This window comes from Trichechus manatus, unplaced genomic scaffold, assembly GCF_000243295.1.
Source record: "Trichechus manatus latirostris isolate Lorelei unplaced genomic scaffold, TriManLat1.0 scaffold00034, whole genome shotgun sequence".
Taxonomy (NCBI): Eukaryota; Metazoa; Chordata; class Mammalia; order Sirenia; family Trichechidae; genus Trichechus; species Trichechus manatus.
Genome location: NW_004443970.1, coordinates 15,107,192 through 15,121,959, shown reverse-complemented (window position 1 = coordinate 15,121,959; position 14,768 = coordinate 15,107,192). Strand labels below are relative to the sequence as shown.

General features: G+C 37.4%; 1 protein-coding gene across 4 annotated transcripts in view; it reads left to right on the top strand.

The window, feature by feature from the left end:
* The window catches only part of SLIT2 (slit guidance ligand 2), a 431,007-nt gene that overhangs the window by 365,790 nt on the left and 50,449 nt on the right, over positions 1 to 14,768 (top strand). For all 4 annotated transcript variants that reach the window (XM_004375152.3, XM_004375150.3, XM_004375151.3 and 1 more), the window contains 3 exons: positions 3,629 to 3,753; positions 3,890 to 3,987; positions 5,445 to 5,584. In XM_004375152.3, the coding sequence (XP_004375209.1) occupies positions 3,629 to 3,753; positions 3,890 to 3,987; positions 5,445 to 5,584 (363 nt within the window). The remainder of the gene's footprint in view (positions 1 to 3,628; positions 3,754 to 3,889; positions 3,988 to 5,444; positions 5,585 to 14,768) is intronic.

Below are 14,768 nucleotides of genomic sequence, written 5' to 3'. Positions count from 1 at the left end.
TCTTCTTTTAACACTAATATCTACTTATTATATAAACAGATTAAAGATGTCATTCTCCTTGAATTACGTTGCTGGAAATATCTCAGAGAAAGTACATTGGTTCGAAAAGGAATCCCACAGTGGACACAGAGGAGAGAGCTAAAAGAGATTCAAAATATGGGCAGGAAGATGAATGAGAGGAGAGAGCCAGGTGCAAGGGATATAGTTCAGAGGTATTAGAACATAGAAAAAAAGCAGATTTAGATAAACCAGAAAGATGTAAAAATCACATTATAAGGAGGATTTTTAGTTAAGCGCAGTTACAATCTACATAAAATAGAAAAGGGAATTATATCATTATAATAAATTGGAGATACGAGAGGATGCTGCTGATACTTGGAATTTGTGTAACTTACGGGCATCTTTTGAATTATCTCACCAGTCCAACTCAAGTAGTGGAAATAAGAATTATCCTTGAAGATTGATTTTCAAAGGGGCTTGAAAAGAGAAAAGGAAATAGAATGGTAACTGTAGTAGTCAAGTTTACCAACCTAAAGATGTTAGAACTCGAAATTTTTCTCTATTTCCAATACTGATGCCATCAAAACTGTTCACTGGGTCAAAGAAACTTCCCAAAGAGGCCTGTGCATATGGGAAGGTGTGTAATTTTGATTACTTTAACGAAACTGAATAAACATGAGGGGCCACCAATCTCCTTTCATATATCCGTAAGAAATTACAGATACTGAAAATAATTCAATTTGATGATTTATATATTGTTGTTAGCGGCCGTTGAGTCTGTTCCGACTCACGGTGACCCCACGTGTGCAGAACAGAACTGCTGTATAGAGTTTTTGAGACTGTGACCTTAGGAAGCAGATCGCCAACCCTATCTTCTGATGCACACCTGGGTGGGTTCAAACCTCCAACCTTTCCGGTAGTTGTTGCATGCTTAACCAGTTGTACCACCCAGGGACTGATTATTTCTATCAGAAATGAAATTTGGTCCTGGAAAAACTGGAGCAATTAGTGATCATTAATCAGGTATGGTTCACTGGACATTTGTCAAATAAACGTTGACTGTGTAGTGATGTGGTTTGGGTCTTCTTTGGCCTGGCAATTGCATTACCTGTGTGCTTTATTAAATTCTTCAAAAGGTATCCAATGTTTTTTTCTAAAACAATCTCTAGGTTCTTTCTTATCTGAGTAATCAGAGATAATTTTTGAAAGATGTCACCTTCTGCAGAATAAACTCGTTGTTGTTAACTGTCATCAAGTCTGTTCTGACTCATAGCGGCTCTGTGTACAACAGAGCAGAACACTGCCTGGTCCTGCGCCATCCTCAGTCGTTGCTGCGTTTGAGCCCATTGTTACAGCTGCTGTGTCACTCTCTAAGAATAAACTTAGAGACTGCCAACCCTGGACTCGTTATTCAAACCGCAGTCTTACAAGGTTGAACGCACAAAAATAGGCAAAAAGACGTTTTTCTCAAGGTCTTGGGAAGTGGCCAGGTGAATGTTTACAGTCCTTGCAGTTGCTGACGTGCTGTTTTCCCGTTGAACGTTCTGAGCTGCTTCATCCTGTGCCTTTTTTTCTGAGTTAAGAGTCTCCTTTCTTCCAGGCTAGCTAAGGGATCCACTAATAATTAGGTATTTCCTTTTCTATGGCTGCCTGTAAGTGTGATAACAAACACATACCATTTAGTGTAAGGTATTACATTAATTTAAATAACTGTTTTAAGGTGCCCCGGTAGCATAGTGGTTAAGCACTCGGCTGTTAACCGAAAGATCAGCAGTTCGAACCCACCAGCCACTCCAAGGGAGAAAGATGTGCAGTCTGCTTCCGTAAAGATTACAGCCTTGGAAACCCTGTGGGGTAGTTTAACTCTGTCCTGTAGAGTCACTATGAATCAGAAATAACTGGATGACAGTGGGTTTAATAACTGTTTTAACTGACAGTTCATTTTTCCAATGTCCTAAATACATGAGTTTCTATTGGTAGACTGACAATTTACAGACATACGTTCTCAGCTGAAGAAAAATTAGATCAAAGGTTGCTTATATGAGCAAAAGTCCTACAACTGTTAGGATGAAGGTATCTTAGAGGTTAGAGCAGTGATGGAGGGGAGAAGTCCATGCTATAAAATTGTCCTGGAGAACTTTGCTGGCAATTATGTGTGATGAACCATGCAACTGGAACTATTGCTGCTTTTCCCAATCAGAATAAAGAGGTACAGAGAGATCAGATGGAGACCTGGTGCCACAGTGGTTAAGAGCTCGGCTACTAACTAACAGGTTGGCAGTTCAAATCCACCAGCTGCTCCTTGGAATAGCAGAAATATAATTAATGTTTACATTATGAAATATTTGTGTTTTATTACCCAAATCAGACACAGTTTCCAAAAGGAAGTCTAATGACCCCTCACAAACATTGCAAAGAGCAGCAGCAGTGGAACATAATTGTGATGAGTATAGTACCGTTTCCACAATACCAGCCATTTAAGGAATTCATTTGTGCAACTAAAAGAAAATGGCTGCAGCTCAGTCTGCATTTAATATAGGCTGTTGTGGATCATGAGATTTTTAAAATGCCCCAAAAGATGAGTCTGCAAGTAGAGATCATTCCTATGGTGTTTTCTGCCTGGAGGGAAAGATATAGAAGCTTCTCCAATCATTTGATTGCACTGTTGTTAGATGCGGTCGAGTTGGTTCCAACTCCTGGCGACCCTGTGTACACTAGAAGGAAACACTGCCCTGTCCTGCATCATCCTCACAATCCTTGTTATGCTTGAGCCCGTTGTTGCAGCCAGTGTGTCAGTCCATCTCATTGAAGGTCTTCCTCTTTTTCCCTGACCCTCTACTTTACCAAGCATGATGTCCCTCTCCAGGGATTTGTCCCTCCTGATAACATGTCCAAAGTATGCGAGACAAAGTCTCACCATCCTTCCTTCTAAGGAGTATTCTGGTTGTACTTCTTCCAAGACAGACATGTTCGTTCTTCTGGCAGTCCATGGTATATTCAATATTGATTGCACTAATGGGCTAAAAAAGTTAATCAAAAGAATAAGGGGAAGAATATAATGGAGATTACATTTTTGGTTTATTTCCATATGCCTGAAAAATGGCACTGTCTTGTATCTCCTGAATGAAAGTACCTTTACTAGACTAATTTCATCAGAGTAGGTACTTTTTTTTGTTGCAGTGATGAAATTCTACTTATTTATTACCCCCCAACACATACACACATGAGCGTGCATACACACACATGGGCACACAGACACACAGCCCTTTGTGGGACCAGTGGCATGTATTTTCTATGTCAGCTGGCTGAGGCTAAGGTGCAGGCCATGGTCATGGAACACAGCCACATAAGCTCCTTGGCTGTGTTAGGGGACTGACCCTGTCACATTGGCACCATTAACAACATCAAATTCACTAGCAACCTTGAGTCTCTCTAATGTCAGTCTCACAGGGCTCCTGTTGAATTCTTGAGTATATTATGATGCTGCTGATATCTGGTTTCATCATGGAAGAGAAACACATGTAGATATGTAACCAGTGATTTGGTACAAAATTTCTTGTTTCATTAAGGCATAAAAATAATTTTAAGAAAGCATCAGTGTCTATAATTTTTTTCTGTTTATTTTTAGGTCCTGTGGATGTTAATATTCTCGCTAAATGTAATCCCTGTTTATCAAATCCATGTAAAAATGATGGCACCTGCAACAATGACCCAGTTGACTTCTATCGATGCACCTGTCCATACGGTTTCAAGGTAAGTAGGAGCTTTTGTGGCGCTACAATCTGAAAACAGCTTTTCTGTGTGTGCATTCATGACTCTATTGTGCTTTCGCTATGTGCTGAGAACTCCTGTATTTACACTCAATCTTACTTGACCATTCCTTCTCCAGGGGCAGGATTGCGATGTCCCGATCCATGCATGTATCAGTAACCCATGTAAACATGGAGGAACTTGCCGCTTGAAAGAAGGAGAAAAGGATGGATTCTGGTAGGTTTCTGTCATTAATCTTGATCTTCTCTTTCTGACATGTTGGCCTAACTAAGCAGACAATTATTTTCTTTTTCAAATCAAAGGATGCTATTTTAAAAAGAACCTTATAAGGCTGATAAAGACAATATTTATTTGTCCATCTTGGAAATATTGCAATATTAAAAAACTTAATAAAAAACTTGGACACACTATAGTATTCTCAGCTTAGGATGCTGCAAAAATAAGGAATTAAAACACAGGCACAGATTTTGATTATTCAGGTTAGATTAGGGCAAGACAAAGTATTAGCTCTGTTATGCTTATTAGTAGCCAACTCGTTCCCTACTGCAAGTCATATATTTATCTGCTGGTTTGTCTATTTCTTTAACAGAAGGCATGCAAATGATAAGATGTAGATCCCACTGAAGTAGAAAATTAATGATTCCTTTCCAGGCCACAATATGAGTAGACAAACATGCTGTGAACATTTTTAATTTGGAGCTGTTTAATCATATAGTACAGTTACTCCAGATGTATGTCATGAATTGTAAAATAGAGTTCTTTATTAAATGACACTAATAATTCCACATAAGTATACTAATCTACTACTACAGCTTGTTAGAAATGTCACTTTTTAGAAGACATTTATTTCATTTATTCATTCCATTATGAAATTATCTGTTTTTTATCTAGATTTTAACCAAAAATTGTTCTAATGCTTTTTCAAGAATAAATGTGCAATGTTTTGTGCCTGGGGGAAATTGTATTTATTGAGTCTTAAAAATAAAATGCATATTTTGTAATTACAAAGAAGGCAAAATTTTATTTTTAGATTTCTTTTTTTGTTTGTTTGTTTCCAGACATCAAGGACATAACACACAGGTAGTAGATGTTTTATTTTTTTAGTTAGAACCAGTTTCTCATCATTTATGAGCAAAGAAGCATGAGTTATCTTATTAGTGCACAACTAGAGATTAAAGTATCTAGGACTGTAGAGTAAATTTTGCTTGTGTTTGGACTTGTAAATATATTGGATTTATTGAAGTGTAGGATCATGAAGACGTTTACTGTCTTGCAGCCAACATGAATTTTTTTTTTTCCAAGTGGTTTCTGGTTTGGGGAACATCACCTTAAATCACTGGAGCCCTGATGGTGCAGTGGTTAAGATTTTCAGCTGCTAACCAAAAGGTGGGCAGTTCAAATCCACCAGCTGCTCTTTGAAACCTCTATGGGGCAGTTCTACACTGCCTATAGGTTCACTATGTTGGAATCGACTTGACGGTGTCAGATTTGGTTTTGGTTTTTTACCTTAAATCAAAGCTTAAACATGTCATTTAAACACATTTTAAAAATCAGTTTCTTGTAGTTAAAAGCTCTATAATTGATGAGTGTACTTATGTTTTTTTGTTTTTCAATATTTAAACAATATTTAAATGCAGCAAAAGTATGTTTTTGCCTTTTTTCCCGACTTGTAGGTGTATTTGTGCGGATGGGTTTGAAGGAGAAAATTGTGAAGTCAATATCGATGACTGTGAAGACAATGACTGTGAAAATAATTCTACATGCGTCGATGGAATTAATAACTACACATGCCTTTGCCCACCCGAGTACACAGGTATGAAGAATAAGAAATGCTATGTCATCGATCAGTGTTATCTGTTTGAAAGCACTATTGCCACTAAGTTTTATGTGTTTAGTAAACCATTTTATTAGTCAATAACTGGTAGGTGTTTTGGAAATTAGATATAATGTGAATAACAGAGGGACTTAAAGATGGTTTCAGTCAACCAAATAAAGACCAAGTAAGCTAAGTTAGGACAGAGACATCTGTCATAAAATCATGCTGTTTAACAAAGGGAAGCTATCACACTGAAACTTGATTCCCACAATTGAATGGCATTTTGTACAAAGCATTTCCCTTGTGCAAACCAACCGACATACATATATATATCTATGTATATACGTATATACATATATATATCTCTATATCTACGTATGTACCTAGGTTATGTATATACATAGATATATATGTACATGTATTTATATGTGTGTGTGTGTGTATATATATAATATATATATAAAACTAAGTCCCAGTGTGACACAGTGATTAAGTCTTTGCAAACCCCCTTTGTGACAAAAATGTTTGTTAACCATAAAGTAACTGAGTTTATCTAATGCAAAGAATGTAACTTAAGGTAATTTCCCTTGCTTCTTGAGAGATAACCCTTGAAATTCCCTGAATAATGGAGGTACCTTTTATCATTTTAAAACCTCCAGGCTATACCTAAAGATTTGTGTAAATGAATGCCCCTCTCAGCAGCTACCTAGTAACCTGATGGCAGCTGATCTCAGTAAGGGGACCCAGGGTTCAATCAATCAATTTAAGAGTAGCCAACGGTTGATTTTCTATTCTACTCTCTCCTCTTCTCTTTAAAGCTTCATTGTAACTAGCCTACATTGAGCCATTTTGTTTTTTTAGAAACAGAATGATCTCTCTAAATATGTATAGAATAACTAACTTGAATAAACCCTGTTTTAATTTCCTTGTGCTTTGATTATTTTTAACTAGATAGATAGACAGATAGATAGATGGCATTTTTTTATATAATCAAAATACAAATAGGTATTTGAGCTTGCTTCGGTCCATACTTGTTTCTTCACTACTGAGTATTTTCCTCTAGTAACCCGTGTCACTCAAAATTAAACTCAAACATGAACATACTGAGCACTTTGGTAGTCATATGAGACAATCACCCTTTTTCTTACATTTTTTCTCTTTGGGTGATAAATCTCATAAAGACTATCCAAATTGCTGTACTTCTTCCTTGGATAAACCAATTTGCTGTAAAGACAACATCAAGTTTATGACTTCCCTATTATGTCAGAATATCTATTTTTATTAAAGCTTTTTGTGGTTATGAGTAAGAAATTTCACCATTGTAAAGTTTTTTTCGTAAGTCACTTAGTTTAAAAGTTGATAGAGAAAAAGAGAAAGTTACACATTTTACTTGTAACAAAAAAATGAAGTAGATTCTCTTATTCTGTTCATAGTTACCATTTTCATTTTGCTGAGCATTTTTCATGAATTATATTTCCATGTCATTTAATACATAGTTAAGAATAACAGAGGGTGAAGTAAGTGTGAGAAGGCTGAGGTTATCATCTCTAAACATGAAAGATAAAAACACATCTGTATGATTAACTTTCCCCTGGATTTGTTGGGAAATAATTGAAATGTAAACTTTTATGTAATATCCAAACTTAGCATTTTAGGGAGTACTATTCTCCATGGGAAAAAAATGCTAGATAGAATAATGAGATTCTCTTTTGGCACCTGGGGTCTTTTGAGTGCCTCAGAAGCTGGCTTTTCTAGGCTATGTTTTTTTTTAAACACCAGTGAGGCACCTGAGTATTTTCATACTAAGTTTCCAGTAGACATTTGAGTGTATTTTGTCACCAAATTGTATTATTGTATATATAGTCCTTGGACTGCTTGTTGGGCAGAATTTGAACATACTTTAATATTTTGCATTAATAAAGGATGCCAAGTACATCCAACATGCACCCATTCTAAAGTAGCTGGGTAAAGTTTAGGCCTTACTTAGCTTTCACACTCACACCTGTATTACTGGGACACTTGCTATTAGCCTGAATGTGTGAATTTTAGTGCCCGTATATTATCTGAGTATGTGAGTTTCATTAGATGGGCTAAATTAGAGTTGTTCTAGAAGTCCAGTGTCTGCACTAAAATCTGTTACTTGGTATTTTCTTAGAAGGATAGAATAGTTCTTTTTTCCATCCTTGTCCCAATTGTTATAGAAAGGTCTTTAGAGCCTGCTTAATTTCGGATGCCTAACCTACTCTGTGGAAACTATGGTGGCGTCGTGGTTAAGAGCTACGGCTCCTAACCAAAAGGTGGGCAGTTTGAATCCAGCAGCCGCTTCTTGGAAACCCTACAGGGCAGTTCTACCCTGTCCTGTAGGGTCACTATGAGTCAGAAACGACTCGACAGCAATGGATTTAGTTTTGATTTTTTAACCTACTCTGACTACCAGGACCAGTGTATTTCAAGCATGCTTTGGCTAGCCAGTGCCTTCCTGAGCACAGAAATCAGGAGTTTCTTACTGATTAGCTACACGTGAAAGCACTGCTCTTCTCAAGTGCTTCCATGACTGTGTTATGATAATTTACAACTGAGTTGGTTTGGAAGGGTCCTTGGTTTTGTCTTTACGTTTGCCCTTCCTATTTCTTATCCATTTATATTCAGTCTTTGTCTCACCTTCTCACCTTTCATTTTCCAAGCTCCCTTCCTGATACCAGATCCCCTTAAACACGTATTTTCTCCCATCCTAAGTGATTCAGCTCAGTGCAACTTCTCTGAGAAATACTATGAAGCCTGACCTCCGCAACCGTGTCAGAGCATTTTCTTTGAAACATCATAAAAACCCAAAGCTTAGCAAAACCACTTTTTAGCCAGAATAGTATCATATTTTGTGATATCTATAGAAGCTATCGTGTGAGACCTGCCATGACTATCTCTCAGGAGCCATTTAGCACTAGCCAAGAAATGAGACTGTTTTGGTCTTTCTAGTTGTAGCTATTGAAAATATCAATTTGCCTTAATTTGAACAAAGGATAAACAAAACTATTGAACTCAATAGAAGGTACATGGCATAAGGATCATGGAGCTATTACTGCTGTGACTTTGGGTTGGGTTTTACGGGCTATGGAGAGTTTGACTAGGACATATTTGTAACTCATCTATTAATAGCAGTTTTTTCATTCATCTGTGAGATGAGCTCATTTACCAAATATCAAACATCCATCTGCAGATTCTGAAGTCAGTGACACATAGACGAGCATTTAATTATAGGAAAGTATAAATTGAACTCTTGAGTTTCATGTCCTGCTTCATCCAAGTCTGCAGGTAGAGAGGAATTCCCTTTTAATGTGACTGTTGTTTTAAATGTAACCTTGGAATCTGATTAATGAGCGTGAGATCTGGGAACAGAAAACCCGCTATGTTCAGGGAATATAATAATGTCATTGTTTAAAAATCATTCAAATCACAAATTAATTTTTTCTTTGAAGATTTCTTTCTTAATTCTGTATTTCAAAGCCATACAGTGAGAAACTGAACTCTAACTAAAAAGGAGCAAATAAAACAGTAGGGGAAACGCTTGTAAATTAAGGTGATGAAAGTTTTTCTATTTGGCACCTAGGTTAAGAGTCAGAATCAGGGGCGGATTAATCAGTAAGCATGGTATGCAGTGGTTTGCACTGAGCAAGGTACTCATGGGCTTGATTGTATTTACTTGCTAATCTGTGGTGAGCAATTTCACGGGTTTCACCGCATCTTTGACGTGGTGAGGTATAGGTGAAATTGTGCACTGCAGATTGGTGGGAAGGCACAATCAGTTCTGTGCGTACCTTGCTGATTGAGTAATGCAGCCCTGGTCAGAATGGACAGAATGTGGTTAATGGAGAAAATTCAGAAATCGGAAAGCAAACTGAAGTTTGTCAGAGACGCTGTGGTATGATGAGGAGGCTATAAAACACGGATAAAAATATTTGAAAAAAAATGAATCACCACTGGGAAATTTATTTAAACATTATTTAAGCTCTGAGTGACCAAAACATCACAGTAAATAATTATTGATTTATTAGAGGAGAAAACTCTGTTCTTGCCTGCTCCAGAGATTGACAACATGGATTGTAAGGGTTAATGTAGTTTTTCTATTATATACCGGTCACTCTGCCCTCCCTACCCTAGTCAGCAAAACTCTTCTTCTCTACCTAATTCACTCCATTATCTCCCCTTCTCACTGTCTAATGTGTATGAATGCTGATTGCTAGTGATGTTCAAAGTTAATTTTTTAAAAGTTTAACTCACTATGAGTCTAAACTTAACATCATGACGCTAAGGATTCGGAAGTAGGACATTGGAAGTGTGAAAAAAATAATTAAAAAATTCATCCTACGGTTTTGACTTTTCATGTGAGGATTTTGTTTCTTTGAATCACGATCATATCCTTTCTCAACATAAGGCATGTCTTGGAGGTAAACTCGCAAGGAGTTCCTCAAATTACACAAGCTCAAACCTGTAAAAATGGAAATTGTCAACATGGCACCCCTGTAATGTTGAAAAATGGACACCTTTTCTTAGGCTTTAGTGCTGTCTTAGGTGTTGAATTGAAAAACGTGTTTTCCGTATTTTCTAACAGTCAGAACCCTGGATCTGCTATGTCAAGACTATGCATCTTAATTAACCTATTGTCCTGGGACCACATACACGTATGATACGAAATGGATCACGTTGTAAACCATTATAGTTGCTTACTGGGAGTCCACAAATTCAGGAAAGTGAAAGTTTCCATGCAGAATGGGGATATAAAGGCTTAGAATATATTTTGTGGAAAATATTGAGAACACTTTAATTTCCCCTTTTTGTACCATTATCTCATTACATTTCCCACATCTCTGATGCCCAGGCACAACCATTAAGTGTGCATCTTACAAAGTAAAGCTACTGGTTCTTCAGTCACCTGGTCTAGACATAGATCTCTTGTTCCCTGTGATGATGTTTACCTTTTGCCTCATTTTCTCCATGTTTGTGCATTTGGCCTGGCTGTAGGTAAGAAATCTAAGCCTTGCTTCAGTTTGCTCTCTCACCCTGCCTTCTCTGCTGTTAATTGCTACGCATTGGCTTCCTGTGCTCTGCTGTTGTATTGCAACGTAAAAAGTCTTTTGTCTCTTCTGTCTTTGTCGCTGCCAGCTGCTAATCTGAATGAGGTGGAAAAAGGTTAGTTGCCGTTTAAGTTTGTTATGATTTTAATTTTCATTCCTCTTTCTTTGAAAAAATACATTGATTTCCCTGTGTGCACATGGTAAAAGGAATGTTAGCGAAATACGAAGTCTGAAAGTAACATGTAGAAAAAGTCATTCAGATCCTTGATATATGTGCAGCTCTGCCAAACACTGAAAAGGGCATCTGAAATGCACTTTGTCAATTTCTAGAAGACAGAAACAGAAACTGTCTGAGAGGGAATAAGGGGTGGCAAAAAAAGAGGAGTTGATATTTCTACTTAATACCTTTTTCAATGCTTTCACTTGTTTAAAGATATCATGGCCGTGTATATTTATAATAGAAAACATAGGTTATTTAGTACAGCATACAGGTTGTAAATAATAAATGGTTAAGGTAGTAGGAACATTCCCGTTACTATAATATTTTTAGTAATTTGAAACATGAAAAATATTTGAAGATGTATACTTTATTGAAACCTTTTATGATATATATCACAAAGCCTGAGAGACGGATTTATAAAATGACATTGTCAAATTCATATTATAGTGTACCATGGGTACTAGGTGATTTTTTGAAAGTATAAAAAGAGCCGTATGTAATCATTCATTCCAGTGCTTTCCACATAGCTCCACAGATGCATCCAGACCCAGGAAAGGAAGTCCTGGTGTGATTAGGATAATGGGCATGTCCAGGGAGTTATCCTGGAATCGCTATTGACTATTAACTTTGAGGCTCAGAGCGTCAACTAATAACATAGCATTTTTACTCATTCAGCTTATAGAATGTCTTCAAGTGCCAAGTGCAGGCACAGCATCCTAACAGAAGCACAATAAGTGCTTGTCTTGATAGTTTGGGTTGTATGTGAGACATTTGCAATAGGATCATAAGGTTAATAAGGAAATGTACCATACTTTTACGCAAATAACGGACGCCTTCTACGTTTGTTTGCCAGCCAAACTCTCCCACTGTGATAAGCGTGCTATGCTAATTTTTTTTTTTTTTTACAGTGACATGTAAAAAAAAATTGGTCTAGCTACACTTATGAAAACACCTCACGTGGGGAGGACACAGTTCCCAAACAAACATAGAAGGTGTTGCATTATTTGGATCAAAATACAGTATTATATAGCAGCTCTCTATGTCTCTCCTTGCTAAGGACTTCATTTTTTAATATTGCATTATTTGGGTGATTTACTGCTTTGGTCAGTCACTCTTATGGTGTATAGAGTTAAGTTGAAAAACATGAAAAATCAGTTTCATATTTTAGAAAGTAAAAATAAAGCATGTGAAATTCTCTGTAGATTAATACATCCAGTGCCTTCCTTTGTCCAATGCCATCTTTTCTTTTTACAAGTACTAAAGCAATTGGTGATCTGGGGCTGGGATGTCTACGTCTGAATCTATCTGAGCAACACGATAGCAATCACTCTGTCACAGGAATATGTCCTTACAGATACTCTCAGGAGCATGCTTGGCAGTGCAGTAGTGTTTTAAATCACCACATGGCTTTGTGTGTTGACTGTGTTTCTAAAAGATCTCTTTTATCTCCAAGAATTTACTCCTGACTGTGTTTTTTTATGCAATCAATTTTCTATTTTTTTATGAATCCGAAACTTCACTAGAAGCAGGGCTTCCAACCAGTTTGTTCCAGTTAGAACCCCTGCTGAGAATTTGCATTTCTAACAAGTTCTCTGTTGAGAATTTGCACTTCCACCCCAGATGTACTGAATCAGAATCTACATTTTAACAAGATCCCCAGTTGCTTCTTATGTATAACTTTCTGGGAACTTGTTAGAAATGCAAATTATCAGCAGAGAACTTGTTGGTAATGCAAATTCTAAATGAAATCCTTGACAACTTCAGTTGGATCCACAGTCAGTACTTATGGAAGCAGCAGTCAAGAAATCGAATGATGTATTGCATTGGGCAAATCTGCTGCAAAAGACCTCTTTAAGGTGCTTAAAAAGCAAAGATGTCAGTTTGAGGACTAAGATGCACCTGACCCAAGCCATGATATTTTCAGTCACCTCATATGCATGTAAAAGCTGGACAATGAATAAGGAAGACTGAAGAAGAATTGATGCATTTGAATTATGGTGTTGGTGAAGAATATTGAATATACCATGGACTGCCAGAAGAACAAACAAACCTGTTTTGGAAGAAGTACAACTGGAGTGCTCCTTAGAAGCAAGGATGGTGAGACTACGTCTCACATACTTTGAACATGTTATCAGGAGGGGTCAGTCCCTGGAGAAGGACATCATGCTTGGTAAAGTAGAGGGTCGGGAGAAAAAGAGGAAGACCATCAGTGAGATGGATTGACACAGTGGCTGCAACAATGGGCTCAAACATAGCAACAATTGTGAGGATGGTGCAGGACTAGGCAGTTTTTTGTTCCATTGTACACAGAGTTGCTATGAGTCAGAACCGACTGGATGGCACCTAACAACACCAATGGTAGTTAGTCAAATGAAATGAACCTCCGTAGTTAATGGACATATTACTAATTTAAAAGAACTGTGTAAATATAAACAACAAAGATTTGGGAACTAACTTTTATTAAATGACAATTAAGCCCTTACCCAAGGATCAAAACCAGAACCAAACCTGTTGCCATCTAGTCAATTCCAACTCATGGAGACCCCATGTATTACAGAGTAGAAATGTTCCATAGGTTTTTTGGTTGTAATCTTTAGGGAAGCAGATTGCCAGACTTTTCTTCCACAGCACTGCTGCATGGGTTAGAACTGCCAACCTTTAGGTTAGTACTCAAGTGCAAACCGTTCGCACCACCCAGGAACCTTCATATCTTGTAAGTAGGGGCCCAGATGCAAAGCAATGTCTCACTGACCCCAAAGCATACACTCTAATTTGGGGGCACTCTGATGGAACCAATCCCTTCTTCCGTGCTGCATTTACCAGGCTTGGCTCCTTTTCACATCTCATGGTGATGTTTATGACAAACAAGCTTTCCTTCTGTTCTCCCTGCTGTCTCTTGTCAGCCTGCTATCGACAGTTATCCCTTATATACGTTTAAAAGAGTAAAGCTGTAGCCATGGAATTCAGGTGCAGAGAAACAGTCAATTTTATATAGCTGTGAGATAGAGAAAGCGCCTAATCAATGCTTGTATAATTAATTAATTCCCCAGCCACTAGGTTCTTTTCCAGTAGATAGGACAGGTGAGGTGCTAATGAATCTGTGTAGCTGATGGAAAAATGTCAGATTTCTAAGCCTGGAACCAGTATTTATAAGCAGAGTCCTTGGGTGGTCCAAATGGTTAACACACTCAGCTGCTAACCAAAAGATTGGAATTTCAAGTCTATCCAGAGGTACCTCTGAAGAAAGACCTGGTGCTCTACTTCTGAAAATCAGCCACTGAAAACCCCGTGGAGCGCAGTTCTACTCTAGCACACATGGGGTCGCCATGAGTTGGAATCAACTCAGTGGCAACTGCTTTGGTTTTTTGGTTTAATATTTATAAACTCTGGTTTTTAATATTTATAAACTCTCACAGTCTTGATTTTCTCTTCTGTGAAACAGAGATAATGAAATCTGTCTTATTTCACGTGGATGTTTGCGAATAACATGAAATAATGCATAGAACCCCTTTAAAATGTTAAATACCCCTACTCCAGCAACATCAGGGCCTTCCCTATATGCCATATTTAAGTTGTGTATCATTTCATTCCAAAAACCATTACGATGATGATACGGTTTAGGTTATGTAATGTCATTCCTAGTGCCGTAAGAATTTTTATGGGAATTTCAATAGAGAACATTCTACCTAAAATAAATTATGTGTGTAAAGGAAATGCCTTACCTGTATGTTTCATTACTATCTCTCTCTCTATTTTCTTGTTTTCCTTTTAGTGCACATTTCAAATTGAACAACATTATTTAGGGATAGGTCTTTGGTTCTCTTTACTCCCTTACTGCACTGAAAACCAAAAACGGAACAAAACCTGTTGCCGTCGAGTCAGTTCTGACTCA